This window comes from Fukomys damarensis, unplaced genomic scaffold, assembly GCF_012274545.1.
Source record: "Fukomys damarensis isolate Sample0158 unplaced genomic scaffold, DMR_v1.0_HiC HiC_scaffold_12, whole genome shotgun sequence".
NCBI classification, from domain to species: Eukaryota; Metazoa; Chordata; class Mammalia; order Rodentia; family Bathyergidae; genus Fukomys; species Fukomys damarensis.
In genome coordinates this window covers 6,072,833-6,091,750 of record NW_022900924.1, presented here as the reverse complement: position 1 = coordinate 6,091,750, position 18,918 = coordinate 6,072,833, and the positions used below count along the sequence as shown (strand labels likewise).

The 18,918-nt window shown below is 44.9% G+C and overlaps 2 gene segments (V, D, J or C); both read right to left on the bottom strand.

The window, feature by feature from the left end:
* The window catches only part of LOC104848103, a 38,216-nt gene extending 29,809 nt beyond the window's left edge, over positions 1–8,407 (bottom strand). The window contains 2 exon segments of the V gene segment in view: positions 7,913–8,231; positions 8,332–8,407. Coding sequence covers positions 7,913–8,231; positions 8,332–8,377 — 365 coding nt within the window.
* Positions 1–18,918, bottom strand: part of LOC104848104 — a 115,704-nt gene that overhangs the window by 34,748 nt on the left and 62,038 nt on the right.

The window sequence follows — 18,918 nt, the reverse complement described above, 5'->3', positions numbered from 1 at the left end:
TGTCCTCTCGCTGGATCTGTAATGCCATGGAGGTCACCAAGCTTTAGCAACCCATCCTTAACCTGCCTTATCTCATGAAAACTTTATTAATTTCCATTGATGTCCCTCTCCTGAGACCCCGGAGATGCTGTGTGAGGGCTGGATGGACGGAATTTCTGTGGGTTTAGGGAGCTGGAAAGTTAAATCATTCAAGATGTCTTACTCATTGTTACAAAGAATCAGCTGAGCCTGGAGAGGTTCCTGGAACTTGACCCCAGCCATTGTCAGGAATGTGAGGATGGGGAAGGATTAGAAACTTCCACTCCCTGTGGAGAGTTCTCTCTTGTCAGTGTAACCAAGGCAGGAAGAGACTATGGGAAACAGGCTGGTTTTTGTCTTGCTTCCCCATTTGCCTGTGCCACTGTGAGCGTCGTTAATGAAATCCCACACCTGACAGTAATAGACAGCCTCATCCTCGGCCTGGACCTCGCTGATGGTCAGAGTGGCTGTTGACCCTAACTTGGAGCCAGAGAGTCGATCAGAGATCCCGGAGGCCCGGATGTTATTCAAATGCATGATCAGCACAGGAGCTTGGCCCAGCTCCTGCTGGTACCAGTTCACACTGTAGCTTTCTACTTCAGCTCCCTCACAGGTGATGCTGGCTGTCTGTCCCAGGGTCACTGACAGTGGTGAAGGCTGAGTCGGTTTTGAGGAGGCCGCAGTGCCTGCAAAGAGGAAAAGCAGAGGTGAGATTGAAGACGAAGGCTGCTTCCCATGAGACAGTTCCTCACCTGTCCTGGCTAACATGCAGGGATTCTGTAGGCCCACAAGACAGCCTCTGCGATGACCCCCATTCCATGGCCCAGGCTTGAGGACAGAGCATTTGAACATATTCGCTAAGCTGCCTTTCTTTCCTGGCAGCTGCACCCCTCCCAGGATCACAGACGCCAGTGAGCACAGTGTGTGGACTTCTGCCCTACAGCCCCCAAGTTGCAGCGGGTTCCCGAACATCCTACCCATAGAGCCGGGGCCCTGCTGAGCCGAGGCAAGAACAGGCTGGTCCCAGATCCCTGAGCTGGGCAGGCTGGAGGGGCCCTGGGGTAGTACCTGTGCAGTGAGCAAGGACACCAAGGAAGAAGAGAGTCCAGGCCATGGTGCAGGTGCCCTAATGCTGCGTCCTGAGGCCCAGCCTGGGTTGGCTTCCTCTCAGGCCTCTTATGCACTACTGGAGAGAGCTGTCCATTATGCAAATCAGTCTTCACCCAGGGTAGGTGCTGGAGGAGCTTTGTGGGGTACAGAACAGGGCTCAGGGGACAAAATGGGAAAGGGCAGCCTTGCAGACTCAGCCTCAGGCCATAGGAGGCGCCTTCAGCTGTTACTCCCATAGTTCAGTAGTAGTCCAGCCTTGTAGAGCGCACTTATTTTTTTCCTACATTTACTTGACCCAAATTCACTCTGCAGAGCCTCTTTTTTCTTATCTTTAATAAATGTAAACTATATTACCATTTGTGCTTGTCTTGACCAATTCTTTGCTAAGGACAGAAAGAACATAGAAACTACCTCTAAAAGGAGACTCCTGCACCCCAAACCCAGTAACAGATTCACAGCCTTTCATGTCCTCCTTGTTAAATGGGGGTACAGAGTTAAGACAATGAGTGTGGTCTTTATCTAAGCTTAATACAAGTTGGGTTCCACTGGGTTTACGTTCTTGTTTAGCTGTCGTTTCTTTATCTATCATTATGTCATTGAAATGGATCATCTGCTTTATTAGAAAATTCCCACTTTGTTGTTATTATTATTATTATTATTTTGCCTTGGGGCTATCCCAGTCGGAAAGATCATGGTAACTTTGGAGGCTTCACCCATCCACACCCAACCAAGACAGTCAATAAAAACTGCACTGTATTTTATCACATAGGACAGCATAGATCAGTGCCACTGTGAAGTTCTGGATGGGCCATGAGTTGTGGTTCAGTTTTATTGCCACGGGATTCACACTTTTGAATCTAACTAAAATAAATGGATCCAGGAAGTAGAAATGGATTCTATTGAGATTCAGACAGGTAGTGGTTGTAAATGCAATCTCCTCCAGTTGTGGGATCTTATTGGAGAAAGTTAAGACGGCTCAGGACTGTGGTGTGTGAAAATATATCTCTTACTAATCCTATCAAAAATAGGCAAAATACCTGGGCATTATGGTGCATACCTGTAATTCTAGCACTTGGGAGGCTGAAGCAGGAGGATTTCCATGAATTCAAGGCCAGCCTGAACTACATAGCAAGACCCTGTCTAAAAAAAAAGAGGAAAAATATGGTGTACATCCATGTGAAGTAAAGAATGTCCACTCTGTAGAAGCCTCTCTCTGGTTACAGTGATCAGGTCAGGGAGGATGGAGGGACATGTAAGCTGGTGGTGGTAGGTTGTAGGTACCTTTGTGGTGGGTTGTGATAATATTGTGTCTTGCTTCACCTTTATAAGTGATTATTTTTGCTTTTAAGATTCTGCATTTTTTCCACTTATTTCTTATATCATATTTGCAAATAGGGAGGAGTGGAGGGGTTGAAGGGAGGGCTGGCAATGGGGAAAAAACAAGAACCAAGATACATACAAGCTCCCAATGATGAATGTAAATGTATTGTATACCTAAAATGTACCAAAATAATTTAAGAGAAAAAAAAAAAGATTCTGTGTCTTTGTTGGACATCTGCGATTTTGACTATGATGTGTCATGATGGGAAACTTCTTTGTTTTATCATAGTTATTTGCCACTCTGTAAGCCTTGCTTACCTGAATAATATATTTTTTTCTCATACTTGGAAAGTTTTCTGCAAACAGAGTCTTTATTCCATGTTTTCTGTATTCTAGTTTCTCTCTAACTCCAATTAGCCTTAGTTTATCTTCTTGGTATTATCTAGTAGCTGATGGATGAATTTTTCTTGAGGTTTCTTTGAGTAAATAATCATGTCCTCAATTTCCAGAACAATAGCTTCACACTGGTTATTTCTGCTGTTTATGAATTCTATGGAAGTCTTTATCTTTGGGATGTCAGTTTTACACCTTTTCACAAAGTCCATATATTTGACAATTTTTTCATTCATGTTTTGATCCATTTTTGTTAGTTCTTCCAGATTTTGTTTGTCCCATGACCATGCTGATCATTTTGTATGATAGTTCCAATGTGTTTTGGTTATGTCATCTTTTTTTTAAAAAATTGCATTTATTGGTACTTTTTAGGTATACAGTAGAGTTACATTCATCACTGGGATCATGTACCTTTACATGACAGGTCTTGGTTCTCATTTTTTCCTTTTCTCATATTTTTTCTTTTCCCTTATTTCCTTTCCCCTACCCTTCCCACTTCCCCTACACCTTTAGCCCTTTTCTTCCTATTTCACATTATCAGTTATACAATTTGGATCATATTTACACTTTTAGTTTTTCATACCAGAGAAACTGGTATTTACACATGTGTGTCCTATTTATTTCACGTAAGAGTGTGGCCTCAATATGCATCCATTTTCCTGTAAATGACCAGTTTCCCATTTTTATGGCTTTTTAATTTTTATTTTGAAAAAAACCACATCTTTTCTACCCAGTCTCCAATTGATGGGCAGTTGGGATGTTTCTAAGTTGTAGCTATTACAAACTGTGCTGCTATAAACATAGGTGCACATATGTTGCTGTGGTATGATTCTTTAAATTCTCTTGGAAAGATACCCAACAGAGGGATAGCTGGGTCAAATGGGAGCTCTAATCCTAGTTGTTTGAGGTATCTCCATATTGATTTCCACAGTGGTTGCACCAGTCTGAACTCCCCCAAAGAATGGAGAAGGGTTCCTCTTCCCACACAATGCCACCAGAATTTGTTATTGGTTTATTTCTTGATAGCAGCCATTCTTTCTGGGGTGAGGTGGAATCTCAGTGTTGTTTTCATGTGCATCTCTCAAATGACTAGTGACGGTGAACATTTTTTCATATATTTATTTTCTGCTTTTACTTCTTTAAGAAGTGTCTGTTCATTTCAGATGCCCATTTTTAATCAGGTCGTTATATTTGGGGGTTCTGATTTGTTTTGAGTTCTTTATATATTCTAGATAGTAGACCTTTATCTGAGGAGCAGCTGGTAAAATTTTTTCCTCACATTTGGTGGTTTCTCTTGCAGTTGCAGAAGCTTTCTAATAAGATGAGATCCCAGTTGTTGATTCTTTGTGCTAGTTCCCAAGCTACTGAGGATGTGTCCATAAAGTCTTTTTCTATGCCAATGTCTTTGAGAATTCTGCCTAACTTATCCTCCAGCAAGTTTAGTGTTTCTTTTTTAATATTTAGATCTGTAATCCACTTGGATTTTAGTTTAGTGCATGGCAAAGGATAAGGGTCTGTTTTTAATCTTTGGCAGGTTGAAATCTAGTTTTTCCAACACCATTTATTAAAGAGACTATCTTTCCTCCAGTTGGGATGGTTGATTCCTTTGTCAAAGATGAGGTAACTGAGTACATCTGTAGTTGTTTCTATATCTTCCAGTCAATTCCACTGATCCTTGGGTCTTTTTCTTTGCCAGTACCATGCTGTTTTATCACAATGGCTTTGTAGTGTATTTTCAAGTTGGGGATTGTGAAATCCCCTGTAGTATCTCTGTTGCCTAGAATGGGTTTTGCTATTCTAGGTTACTTCTTGTTCCAAATGAATTTTTGGATTGTTTTCTCTAGTTCAGTGAAATATGCTGTTGGAATTTCGATCAGAATTGAATTGAATCTGTATAGCAATTTTGGAAGTATGGCCATTTTCACTATGCTGATTCTTCCTACCCAGAAGCAAGGGATGTCTTTCTGTTTTCTTATATCCTCTTCTGTCTCTTTTTTTCAGAGTGTTGTAGTTATTGATGTAGAGCTGTTTTGTCCCCTTTGTTAGACTGATTCCTAGATATTTCATTTTTTAAGACGCTAATGTGAAAGGGATTTTTTCCTAATTTCTCTTTCAATGAGTCTGTTGTGTCCAAGAAGGCTACTGATTTTTGAATGTTTACCTTGTATCCAGCTACTCTACTGAATCCATCATTTAAGTCTAGCAGTCTTTTGGCAGAGATTTTTGGGTCTTCAATGTAGAATATCATATCATCAGCAAATAGCGACAGCTTAACTCCTTCCTTTCCTATCTTTGTTGCTTTTATTTCTCTCTCTTGTCTAATTGCTGTGTCTAATGTTTCCAGAACTATATTGAACAGGAGAGGGGATACTGGACATCCTTGCCTTGTTCCTGATTTGATTGAAGTTTTCAGTTTTTGGCCATTTAATACGATGTTGGCTGTTGGTTTTTCATATAATAACCTTAATCAAGTTGAGATAAAGAACATCTATTCCAATTTTCTGCAGGGTTTTTATCATGAATGAGTGTTGAATTTTGCTGAGTGCTTTTTCTGCATCTGTTGATATGATCATAGGGTTTTTGTCCTTGACTCTGTTAATATAGTGTATTACATTTATTGATTTATGTATGTTGAACCATCCTTGCATCCCTGGGATAAATCTGACTTGGCCAGAGTCTATGATCTTCTTGAAGACCCTCTGTATTCTGTTTGCCAGTATCTTGTTGCACCTATGTTCATTAGGGAGATAACCCTGTAGTTCTCTTTTTCTGTTGGGTCCATGGTTTTGGAATCAAAGTAATACTTGCTTCCAGGAAAGAATTTGGAAGTATTGCTTCCCTTTCAATTTCATTGAAAAGTTTAAAGAGTAGTGAGAATAGTTCTTCTCTAAATTTCTTGTAGAATTCAGCAGTGAGGCCACCAGGACCTGGGCTTTTCTTTGTTGGTAAATTTTAAATTACATTTTCAATTTCATTAATTGTAATTGGGGTGTTTAGAATTTTTTTATCTTGTTCAACTTTGGTAATTCATAAGTATCTAGAAATCTGTCCAGTTCTTCTGTGTTTTCCATTTATTAGAGTACAGGTTCTCAAAATAGGTATTGATGATCCTCTGGATTTCTGCTGGATCTGTTGTGACTTTACCTTTTTCATTCCTAATTGCATGGCTCTGAGCCTTTTCTTTTTTTGTGTGTGTCAAAATTGGTTAAGCATTTACCAATTTTATTTATTTTTTAAAAAAACCAACTCCTCAATTCGTTGATTTGTTTTGTATCATTCTCTTAGTCTCCATTACATTGATTTCTGCTCTGATCTTTATAATTTCCTCCCTTGTATGAGCTTTGGGTTTTCTTGCTCTTCTTTTTCTAGGAGCTTAAGATTCATCTTTAGGTAGTTTATTTGAACTTGCTTTGTTTTCCTAGTATGGGCATTCATGCCATGAATTTTCCACATAGAACTGCTTTCATTGTGTCCCATAGATTCCTATATGTTGTACTGACATCATTATTTATTTGTAAAAACGGACTAATTTCCTCTGTGACCCATTGACTGTTCAGGAGAGTGTTGTTCAACTTCCATGTGTTTGTGAAATATACAAACAAAAAGAGCCATGTTAAGAAACATGGAGGTAGACTCTATAGAGATGGGAACGAGGTCTAAGGAAAGAGGGAGAGGGGAGAGTGGGAGTCGTGAGGGGAGTTAAAATGATCAAGATGTGCAACATATATGCCAAGCTGAATGTAGTCACTCTCATGTCACAAACATAGAGTAATAGAAAGATTTTTCAAAGAATCCAAAAATCCCAATAAATGCTGGCAAGTATGCAAGGAAAAAGGAATAGTTCCTCACTTTTGATGAGAAATAGTAAAGCCACCATTGAAAGAAGTATTATGGCTTCTCAAAACACTCGAAGTAGAACAACCATATGGTGTGATCATACCCTGCCCCTTGGTATATACCAAGGGAATTAAAGTTAGCATACCTTAGGAGTATGTGCATACCCATGTGTATTAGGGCACAATTAATAGCTAAGGCATGGAATCAGCCTCTTTGCTGATCAGTGGATGAATGGTTAAAAGAAAACATGGCATATATATGCAATAAAGTGTTATTTAGCCACAAAGAGGAGTAAATTTTTTTTCAGGAAAATTGATGGAATTAGGGATTATCATGTCAAGTGAAAAAAGATGGACTTAGAAAAACAAGTACTGCACATTTTCTATAATACGTGGAATTTAAACAAAACAAAAGCACAGATGTCATGAATGTGGAAGGGAAGATATTATTAGATGAGAGGAAGGACTGAGTAGTGGGGTTCCAAGGGAAGGTAATGAGGGGATAGATATAATCAGTGTGTTAAATGCAGAAAAATACAGAAAACGACTCATTAAAATTTAGCTATGTAGTATGTTGTGATTTTATTTCAACTTATTTAGTCACTAATGACTGAATATATTTATATAATGTAGATCTGGCACCTGTGTATCTTTAGAGAAATGTCTACTAAAATCTTTTGCTCATTGGAAAATAAAATGTGTGTGTGCATTGATGTTAACCTCTCTCATTATTTCTTGGCTTACCACCCTCAGTGCTGACAGGGCCCTGCTATTCCGTGGTGACCAAGAATACTCACGGTAGCCAGCTTTGAATTTCACCTCTGGAACCCTTGGTCAGCATGCTATCACCTAGTGGAGCTCCACAATGGCTCCTAGGGCCTGATGGGGGTCCAGGAGACAAGATCACTTCTCTCAGGGACCAGCCACTCTCTAAGAGCCCTCTCTTCCCCGAGTTGGTCTGGTCTCTGCTGGCATTGTCTCCACAGACTGATATGGAAAAAGGAAGGCTGTGTTGTCAAAATGTTTGCAACTGTGACCCAAGTTGATCTCTGCCTAGTGAAATTTGGGGAGCAGAGATGTGGGATGAGGAATTTTGCAAGGAGGAGAGATACAGGGCTCAGGGCTGTAGACACAGACAGGGACATGGGGATGGTGCTGTAGGTCCCTAAGAAGCAAGAGGGAAAGGAGGGAAGTTTTCGTCTCACTTCCCCTTTGTCTGTGTCACTGTGGCTTACCCAAACTGACCATCAATTGTATGGTGCTCTCCACAGTGATACACAGCCTCATCCTCAGAGCGGATGTCAGAGATGGTTAAGTAGCGGTCAGCCCCAGAGCTGGAGCCCACGAATCGATCAGAGATCCCATCCCCTTTGTTGTGGGTGCCATCACTGTTCACCTTCATTATATACTGAGGGGCCCTCTCTGGCCTCTGCTGATACCAGAGGATGAAATATTTGCTGTGCTCACTGCTCAGTGAACAGGTGAGCTTGACGGAGGCTCCCAGGGAGGCAGAGGCAAACGGATGCTGAGTCAGCACAGGCAGGGCGCAGAGACCTGAGAATATAAAATTATATGAGTGACACTGAATACTCCGGAGAACTGGCCCAGCAGCTAGGAGGGAGATAGGTCTCCCAAGTGCCCTGGATGTTCTGACCTGTGGAGAACGCGAGAGGTAGAAGGCAGAAAGGAAGCCAGTCCATGATGGGGAGGTGTTTCCAGGAGTTCTGTTCTGAGGCTACAGCTGGGCCTGGACTCTGCAAGATGCCCTCTTATTCTGTCTGTTTGCAATTTGAGAAGGGAGGAGCAATGGATGCAAATCTTTTCTCCTTTCCCAGGGTATCTATCTGAGCTTCTGTCAAAGCCCTGAGCCTGAAGGCCCCATGCTGGCAATTTCCTATGGTTAGAAGAAGGGCAAGGACAGTGTCAGGAGTGCAGAGGGGATTTCCCTCTAGAGCAGAAACCTCAAGGGAGCATCAGTCACGCTCTTTGCACTTGAGCACTGCCAAGTATCCTCAAATCAAGACCCACAGTGCCCACTGATGCCCACAGAAAGAATAACATGCTAAGTGCATGACAGCGCTCTAAAAATGACTAATTCAGATCCCAAATGACATGCCAGGTCCTTTGGTGAGTGTTTATGTCAGACCCTCCAAGCAGATATGGATAACAACCCTACAGCAGCCTTATCCACAAGGCACAATTTCTCCAGCTGCCAACTGGCGAGAGAACTGTTACTGGGAGGTTGAATGCTTTTCTCAAAGTTCCTGGACAAGTAGTGAATGGCTCAAGATTCCCTCCAGAAGACTCACAAGAGAGCCTGGAAATAGAGTCCTTTCTTCTCCCTCCCTTCTACCCCTTGTCCTCCTGTCTCTCCCTCATCCGGGGCGCCTGAGGCCCTCCTGGTCAAAGAGCCTTCTGTTTCTCATTCAGATGCATTGTCTTCCCCAAGTCCTGTGGACAGGGGCAGGGACCCCCCCCCACTCCCTCCCAGACATATACCAAAGGGGCCTGTGTCCCTGGACATGGATGACATTCAGGTTCCTGGTTATGCTCCTCATGTCAGGCTCACCTCCTGAAAAGTGAGTAGCAAGATTCCATTTCTTTTTTTTTCAATGCCCACTTATTTATCTAGTTTAGTTTGTTAGTACATGTGTGTAGTACATAATGTTTACATTCCTCGTGAGGAGTTGTTCCATGTGCACAACACATCTTAGTGTTCAAGGCTCCACTTCTAAGACACTCAAGGCTTTTGATTTTTGGACAATTGTCATGGCAAGCTCAGAAGCTTTTTAATGTTAATAAAAAGACAGGTTGTAATGTTAATAAAAAGGAACTATTTTAACCTGGTCACCTAAACAATGTATTGCCTTTAGGAACTGGTGTTCCTATGGTCTGGGTTACCTCGTACCTTTTGGGAAGAATTAGTATTCCTGAGATGTAGTGAAGCTGACTCACCTTCAAATGCTAGTAGTCTGTGAGTAGAAATAATGCATGACACCTGTGGTCACCATGGACAAGGACCAAAGCACTGTACACTCTTGGGAATTTGCTGAAAAGAAGTAGTTGAGCTCAGAAGAGAGCCACACGGCACCCACACACCCACTCCTGTCTTCAGCTTCTTCATGCCCTTCCTACCTGGTGCTCCCACTCCTTGTTCCACTGGACACCCCAGAATCCCTCCACCTGGGGGCCTGCTGGGCCTTAGAGCTGTCTAGTTCTGACGGCTTTGGTTGTGGGTTCTGCTAAAACATTGGATGAAGCTTGTTAGGGTCATCCTGGAGAGAATCGACCTTCATGACTACGATCAGTGCCCGTGGGTAAGAAAGATATTCCTTGTCAGAGAATGCCTACTCACAGTCTTCTTTCTTCTCAATCTCTGTATAAAAATCAACATTTTTTGGCTGGGTGTGGTAGCACCTATCTGGAATTCCTGCACTCAGGAAGCTGAGGTAAGAGCATCATGAGTTTGAGGCCAGCCTGGACCTTTTGAGGTGCTGTCCCAAAACACAAACGAAACACAACAAAGAAACTTTTCCAATGACAGGGATCCTTGGAAGGCCATCAAGGAAACTTCACATGCACCATTACTCACTTCACTGACCAAATAGCAGAATACCTTTTAATGGCTCAGATTCTTTAAAATTCTGATCATAGTTACCGTCTTTGGAAAGAGAACAAGCGTGGCCACGTGTTTATTCTTGCATTTCTTGGTGCTGTCCAACAGTCCTGGTTTGGGAGGAAGAGCAAGTGGTTGTCTCTGCCGAGTGAGCTTCTCTTGGCCATGAGACTTTCTTTGCTACCAAGTGGCTTCTGCAGACCCAGTGACCCAGATGGGACATATTCCCTCCATTTGGACAAAGAGTCACAGGCAGCTACCAAGCCCTTCTGTGGGTAGTTTAGGTAGAGATGGGCTATCGGTATAAAATATACACAGGATTTCCAAAGCATTGTATAAAGGCAATGTCCATTTTAATCTCTGTTTTATATGAATTACATATTGATATGACAGCATCAGAGAAAAACAAATTAAAATATATTATGAAATATAACCCTACCTTCTTTTATTTTTTTAGTTGTGGGTACCAGCCAATCTGACTTTGTTTTATTATTTTATTTTTGTGGTACTGGGGATTGAATCCAGTCCTAGAATAGGCTAGGCAAGTTCCGTACCAATGAGTTACAACCCCAGCCCACAGACATTTTTAGATTTCATATGTGGTTCAAATTATGTTTCTGGTAGATTCTGCAGAGGTGGAGAAATGGTACTGTCTTGCAATGTCATAATCTGAGTCATCTGCTTTTGCTAAAGCAGAGAGAGAACTTCTGGAGCCTCACGGAGAAGCCAGTGTCTCCGCCTCAAAAGCTCAACCAAAGGCCACAGGTTGGTGAATAAGAACAGGGAACTTGGGGCTAGAAGACCTGAGTTCTCCTGCCAGGTGAGGTTGGCCACCTTCGACCCTTGACTTCAGGCAAATTCCTCCTCCTTTCCATGCCTCAGCGTTGCCACCTGTAATGATGACGCGGGAATCAGAGAGGGCTTAGGATTTAATGATTTAATATATAATGAGAGCTGGTTGGTACTTGACATGTACTAAGAACACATGAATGTTTTCTCCCCCAGTCACTAGTCTCATCTTTATTCTCACTGTGACGATAGAGCAAAGTTTCAGGAGACAGGTGGTGGAGACAGTTAAGGAAGCACAGAAAATATTGAGGTTGGTCAGGCTTGGCATTGTAAGTACTTCCTGTGACATTTTTGTAAGTTGAAAGCAACATGCACACAAGTGCACCTCATACACTGTTCATGTGCACTCGTGTACACCCGTGTGCTCTCACACAGTCAAAGGCACACAGGTGCAAGGATGGCCTCATCCAGTGTACAAGTCACTGGATGCGCATCCTCTCAGCCAACTGCCCTGCTCAGGGGGCCTTCTGTTGTAAGGACCTGGCCCTGGTTTTTGGAGACATCCCCAGGACGGGTCTCAGCAGAAGTGCAGCCCTTTCCACTGTTCTGTCTGTACTCAGAGATGAGTGTAATGTTTTCTCCAGTTGCCTCACTACAGTTACCAGCACAGCAAGTACAAGCATGATCAGTACAACTTTAACATTCAGTTTGTGTCCTCTGATGTCCCCCTTGGGTCAAGGAATGGAACCATGACCATTAGAAAGGCATCTTGCTCTGACTTTCCTTCTGCTTGTGTCTCCATTCCCTTCTCAGGCCTGAGCCCAGAAAACTCCAGGACAGCCTGGTTCTATCAGCCCTAAATTCACTCCTGATGCTCCCTCTGCAGAGCCTCCCTTGTGGGTTGAGAGTAAAGGGCAGCTTGGGGAAGTCAGATCTGGGTGACTTGGACCCGAACTGCTAGTCATGGCCATATCTCCAATCCTGCTGAGACTGCAGGAAGAGACAAACAGGGAAGGTATTCTTGTCTCACTTCCTTATCTGTCTGTGTCACTGTGCGTTGAGTATCACTACTGTCCGATGACTGGCAGTAATAATCAGCTTCATCCTCAGGCTGGGCTCCACTGATGGTCAGCGTGGCTGTTGTTCCTGAGCTGGAACCAGAGAATCTCTCAGGGATCCCCGAGGGCCGTTCACTGTCTTCGTATATTATTAGCACGGGAGTCTGGCCTGGATTCTGCTGGTACCAATATGCATATTTTTCTGGCAGTGCCTCTCCAGAGCAGGTGATCATGGCTGTCTGTTCCAGGGACACCGACACTGAGGTTGGTTGTGTCAGTATATAGGAGGCCATGGAACCTGCAAGAGAGAAGAGAGGGAGACTGTGGAGGAAGCTCACCCAAAGACTATGCCTGGGCCGAGCTCAGAGTTTGTGGAGGGAGAACTCAGGGACCAGGGCTGGGAGGGTCACCTGTGCACACAGAAAAGAAGAGGAGCAGGAGATGAGTCCAGGCCATGATGAGGAAATTCCAGAGCTCTGTGTCCTGAGATGCACAGCAAGCTGGGCTAGCCCAGGCCTCTCTTATTCCCCTGCAGGTCCTATGGGGCCAGTGAGTGTTTAGTGATCATGCAAATTTACTCCTCCCCTGGGGCTCTTCATTGAGGGCACTCAGAGAACATTCTTCTTAGCTGTAGGGGTCAGAACAGTAGATTGGAGTGAGGGGAGGAGCCCCAATTTCCTCCAGGTGCTTCTTTGGGCAGAAAATCAGTCTTGGCCTCCAAGGGCCCTCACAGTTATTTGCCAGGAAATGGCCCCAGGGCCACTGTCCCAATCCTCCTGAGCTGTGCTGTGTGTTAGATGAAGCTCAGTAGGGCTGTTGACCTTCCAGAGGCCTGGCCATGGGCTAAGACCTTCCAAGAGATGAATCATGACCCCAAACTCAGTTGAAGGTGGACTACGGTCACCTTACCTTCCTCTTCCTTGTCATATCTGACATCTGAAATGCTCTATTTGTCATCCTCCTTGTCATTTCATTCGAAAGTGGCCCTGTATCATTAGGGTATTTGTTAAATCATTTCATATATGACATCTGTGCTTGGTTACTGATGGTGTATTCCTGTAATCCCAGCAGTCTAGGAGGCTGAGACAGGAGGTCTGGAAGTTTGAGTCCAGCCTTTGCAGTTTAGCGAGATCCTATCTCAAAATAAAACCAAAACCAAAACGTGCTTTTGTAGAAATCAAAGATTTCAAAACAGAATTTTCCAAATTTATACTCTCTCATTTCCCTCTATGACATTCTCTTGTCCAAAGACAACAGGCAGTTTTAGATGTGGTGATTAAGCTTAGTTGTGTTCACTTTTTTGGAATGGGACCCACCCAGAGAATTAGGAAAGCACACTTTTGGGAATAACAAGGCGGGCTGTGGAGGTGTGACTTGTGGTACTATATATGGTTTCTAGCCCCTGCCTCTCCGACACTGCTCTTATGCTTTTCTTCCTGGCCACCATGAGCCAAGCATCTTTGCCTTGTCACTGTCTTCTCCCATGATTTTATATAAATGAAGAACAACATGAAAGATTGGTAATAGGAAACAGGAACAGAGATCTTTGGCAAAAGAGAAATGGACCCAGAGACAAATTCTTCCCCTCTTTTTGGGAAGTTTTCAGTCATTAATTCTGTGAACAGCTTTTTTAAGTCATTTGCATTTTCTCCTGCTACTTCATGGATTCCTATCAAAATTATGTTATTCTTCTTTGTATCACCTAGGAGTTGCGGGATCGATTTCTCATGATCTCTGACTGGTTTTAAGAGACCTCTCTTTTCACAGTCACTGACTGCAATCTTATCTTCTATATCTGAGAGTCTATCTTCGCATTCTTTTATTCTGTTGCGTAAACTTTCAATAGAGTGTTAAATCTCCTGGATATCTGTTTGAATCTGCTTTATGGATTCCATTTCTTTCCTATGTTGGGCGTTTATTGTTTCCATTTCTTTCTTATGCTGGGCCTTCATGGCTTCTATCATGGTGCTGAGCTCTTCTATTTTTTTGTCAGTTTCTGTTCTAGAGTCTCAAATCATAATTTTCATTTTGCTCACCATCTCTATGGCTATCTGGGAAATTATTTGTGTTTTGAATTTTTCTTGAGCCTGATTGATCTGTTTTGCTACTTCCTGTGCTTTGAGTTCAGGGTGTCCTGGTGATTCACTATCATCATTTTCATCCTCCTTTGTCCTACTGTTTGCCATTGGTGAACTGGAAGTCTGTCTTTGTGTTTTGCTTAAGTGTTTTCTCATTTTTATTTTTGTTGTTGGGCTGTCCTTGGTTTAATCTCTGGGTTATCACCCAAATCTTCCTGATATAGTTGCGCCCTAGCTTCTGGGTCTCTAACGACCCACAGACATTCTCATCTCCATAACATCAGAGAAAACAGCTGTTTTGATGACACTGGATTTTCTGCTTATGAAGACCTGCAGTTGCCTGTTTCCAGCAAACAGAAACATCCCGTGCTGAGTCCTCCTCTGGGATTCTTATGAAGGGACAGGAGACAGAGATCTGGGCCAGTGACTGACCCCATGGAATCTGTTTCTAAGTAGTTAGAGTCTTTCAAGGCTTTACCAATATTAATTTTGAAAAAAAACCAAAAATCATATGACTTGGATAGACATTCTCATTTCATTGCAGGTAAAGTTGAGGCCTACAGACGCAGGTGTGAAGCAAGCAGAACGGTAGTGTTAAGCCCCAGGGTTGAGCCAGGTGTGCTGCTGGATAGGGTCACAGCAGTACCAGGACTGGTAGGAGAAGGGCAAGAGCCAGATTCAGAGGAAGGTTTGTGTCCACCCAACCTACTGCTTTCCCCATCATGGCCTGGAAATCCTGGGAACCCAGCTCAGCCTACAGGCGGTGGTGCCCTTGGGGAAGAGCACTGGTTAAAGCTTAAGAACCTGTGAGGAGTGGGGAGGCTGTCGTGCTGTACAGCTCAGCACTGGTCTGGCTCTGCTGCTTCTCTCTGCTCTGTTGCCTGCACCCCTCCATCCTGAGAGATGGGTGTTAGCGGTTTGCCGGCCATCTCCGCTGCCTACTGCAGGCTAAGAAGACCCAGAGGCCTGCAGGCTTAGGAGACTGATGGGTTTATCCTCAGTGGTCCCAAGCAGCAGCCTAGGTCGAGCCCGGGATCAGGGCCCGTATAGGGTTCTGTGAGAGGTGATCCTGGGGCAGTGCGTGGGAAGGACACCTATGAGGATTGTGGGGAAGGGAACAGGACAGAGGTTCAGGCCGGGGTGGAGATGGCACAGAGCTCTGCCTCCTGCACTCACATCTGGTCAGGGCTCGCTGACCTCTGTCAATATCCCAGGAAGGGCAGGGCTCTGGAGGTAGTGATCTACACTAAATTGCTGCAGCTCTGGAGGAATGCAGAGGAGCATGGTCGAGAGGGAAAGAGGGAGGACATGGGGTCACTTAGGTCTGTTTTACAACGGCAGTGATGGGCGAGCAAGAGGCCCCCATCCTTCTCCTGCAGCCTCACAGCTGTGATTAGGGAGTTCATGTCAGAAGCCCATTTTTCGGGAGAAGTTGAGGCCCCTTGGATTCTAGGCCCACACTGACCCTGCAGAGAGCTTGATTTCATTGAAATCATAACAATAAGTGGGATGATCCACACTTCACAGGAAGAACAATGAAGAAATTTAGCACAAATATCAATCCTTTTCCTCTCACTGCCTCCATTTTAAATGCGTTGGGCAGTTTGAAATTTACATGCTTTAACTTGTGTACAGTAAAAGAATGTATAGAACTCATCCATCAATGTTCAAATCTGTACGTATTTCGATTTTCACTTTGAACATTAATTGTAAACTTCCGATGAGTATGAGGAGGGGCCAGCCAATACTAACTAGGTGAAAACAGAGCTTTAGCAAGGAGAAGATTTTGGAGGATGGAGTCAAGTGTGGCAGGAGGAGGCATCCAGGATGACCTCAGAGGTTCTTCTCTCTAGGGAACTCAGGTCCATCCCTGGGGCCTACTTTGCTATGGACTAGGCTGATTTCTCAGGGACGTTTACAGTGGTGTCCCCATGGCTGCCCCGCAGCTGGTAGGGGTAGAAGCTTCTGGCCATGGCTATAGGCCTGACTTTCCCTTCATACCCTGGCATGGAACAGGGAAAAGGAGCTGGGTGTGCAGAGGGGAGGCCCAGGGGCAGGGGAGAGGGACTGGACCTCACCGAGCCAGAGGAGGCAGTGAGTGTGGTGGGAGAGAAGGGCCCTTGTAGGTGGAAGGAGGAGCCCTGTGTGCAGCAGGGGAACTGGGTGTTTCACAACCCAGCTGACCCAGCACCTCACACACACAGAAGAGACTCGCATCTGTTTCCTTCTGGAAATGTCACACAAACCTGCATTTCTTTCTTTCTTTTTTAAAAAAATTTTATTACCATATATCGAACTTAAGTGCTTGCAAGTGCAAGGCAGCAGAACCACTGAGCGAAAGCCACAGCTGTACACCTCCCTTCGTTGTTGTCACTGTCATCCTGCAGTGAGTGTTTTCTGTGCTGAGGGCTGGACCCATTTGTGTCAAGCCCCGTATTAGATCAAGGTCATTCATGCCCTGGAGGTCAAGGTTGTAAATGGGAAATAAGTCACTGTTCTGCTTCCAAGCTCATATGGAAAATGAGCTGCCCCCATGTCCGAGGAATCTGTGAGCAGGGGTCAAGTGGACTGGAAACTGTTTGTGGCAGCCTCTGTCTCTGTGGTAGGGCAGGGAGGGGCCGTGGGAGCTCGGCTGGTGGTGGGTTTGTGTCTCACTTCCCCATGTGTCTGTGTCACTGTGAGCATTACCACTATCCCACACCTGACAGTAATAGTCAGCCTCGTCCTCAGCCAGGGCACCAGTGATGGTCAGCGTGGCCGTGTTGCCCGAGTTGGCACCAGAGAATCGGTCAGGAATCCCGGATGGCCGGTTTTTATCATTATACATGACCAGTACGGGGGCCAGGGTTGGCCTCTGTTGGTACCAATGTACACTTTTGCTTTCAATGTTGTTTCCCTCACAGGAGATGCTGGCCGTCTGTCCCAGACTCACTGACTCAGAGGATGGCTGGGTCAGCACATAGGAGGCCACAGAGCCTGCAGGGAGAGAGAAGCAGATGCGGGACTAAGGAGGAGCGCTCCTTCCCTCAGACACTTACCCTGGGTGCAGCCGGAAGGAGCCCAGGGCCAGGCGGGCAGATGAGGGTCCCGGGGTGGCACCTGTGCAATGAGCAAGGAGGCCAAGGAAAAGCGTGGTCCAGGCCATGGTAGAGCTGCCCCGCGTGTTCCTTCCTGAGGCCAGGCTGGGTTGGCTTCCTCCTAGGCCTCTTATCCCCTGGTAGGAGAGAGCTGCCCATTATGTAAATCAGCCCAGCTCAGGGTGCCCCTGGGGAGATTTCTGGTGTCCAGAGCAGGGCTCAGGCTCATGTACACAGCAAGAGTAGGGGCAGCCCTGCATCCCCACCCACAGCCCTGGGAGGCTCCTTCACCTGTCAGGGCTTAAGCAGGCCCAGCCTCCACCCCGCACTATGTCCTGCCATTGTTGCTCAGCCTTCTGGGCATTCAGAGATCAGCAATGGAGTTGCTGTTTCCCAAGCTTCCTGACATCCTGCCTGCGGGTAGTCCTGGTCCTATCTAGTGGTGGGCTGGAAGACACACATCCGACTTTGAACAAGCTCAAGACTTTCCTGTGTTTAATCCTGGCTCCGAGGCAGGTGGCTTTGGTCTATAGCAGCCGGGTACCCTGTCCATGAATTCTTTCTAGAAAAGTCAGATGTCAGGGGAGTCCCAGCTCCACTTTAGAGCTTCAATGACTGAGCCCAGTGCAGACCCACTGAATGCACCTGATGGACGACAGCAAGAAACTCAGCCTGGCACAGGCACTGTCCACATCACACAGCTTCTTAGCAGAGAGACAGCTAAAGTCCTACACTGAGGCCGGTGTTGGATGCATCGCTGTAATCCCAGCATCCTGAGAGGTGGAGGTAAAAGTATGGCAAATTCAAGTCCCACCCAGGCAATGTTTCTATGTAGAGAGATCCTATGTCAAAATAGAAAAGTACTGGAGAAGTAGTTCCTTGTGAAGCTCACAGATTCTATTCACAGTACCGAAAATTTTTCTCAATTGCTAAGAAGTGCTATGAGTTAGTGCATTTGGTTGTGAGCTCCCAGGTAGGATCACAAGTGTTGTGTGTTAGTATAGCCGGTATGCACAGAAACCCAGGGTCAGGTCAAGTGAGATAGAAATGTTTATATGAATGTCCAAGTGCGGAATAAACTCCAGGAATCTTTCGTGCAAGTGTTTGTTATAATTCAATTGTATTCAGTTGCCAGAGAAATTATTCATGTAATAAAAACCTTAATTCAGAGAGAGCAAGCTTATTTAGCAAGTATTTTGTGCCTTATACTGGGAAGTGTGAGAGATCACATTTGGCTGCTGTTTGCAGGAGAGAAATAGGCAGTGACCAGGTAGAAGTTCAACTGAGGGATGTTTCAGACAGATGTGGTGTGGCTTCGCCGAATGACTCTCTGCCGCCTCCTGGTGGCCACTGCACACAGGGTGCTGGAGTTTCAGGGGCTTCCTTGATCCAGGTGTAGCTTCAGAAGCTGCTGATCATGCACTGATTGCCTGGTCTATGGCCTGCTGTCCCCAGAGATTTCCCTTCTGTGTGTGGCCCCTGCATCCTTCAACATCAGGCACAGGGGGCTCAGATTACCATGAAAAATGAGCACCTTAATTTAGAGGAGGAGGAGGGAGGAGGAGGAGGAGGAAGAGGAGAAGGGGCCCGGAATTTAGCTCAGCGGTTCAGTGGCCTGCGTAA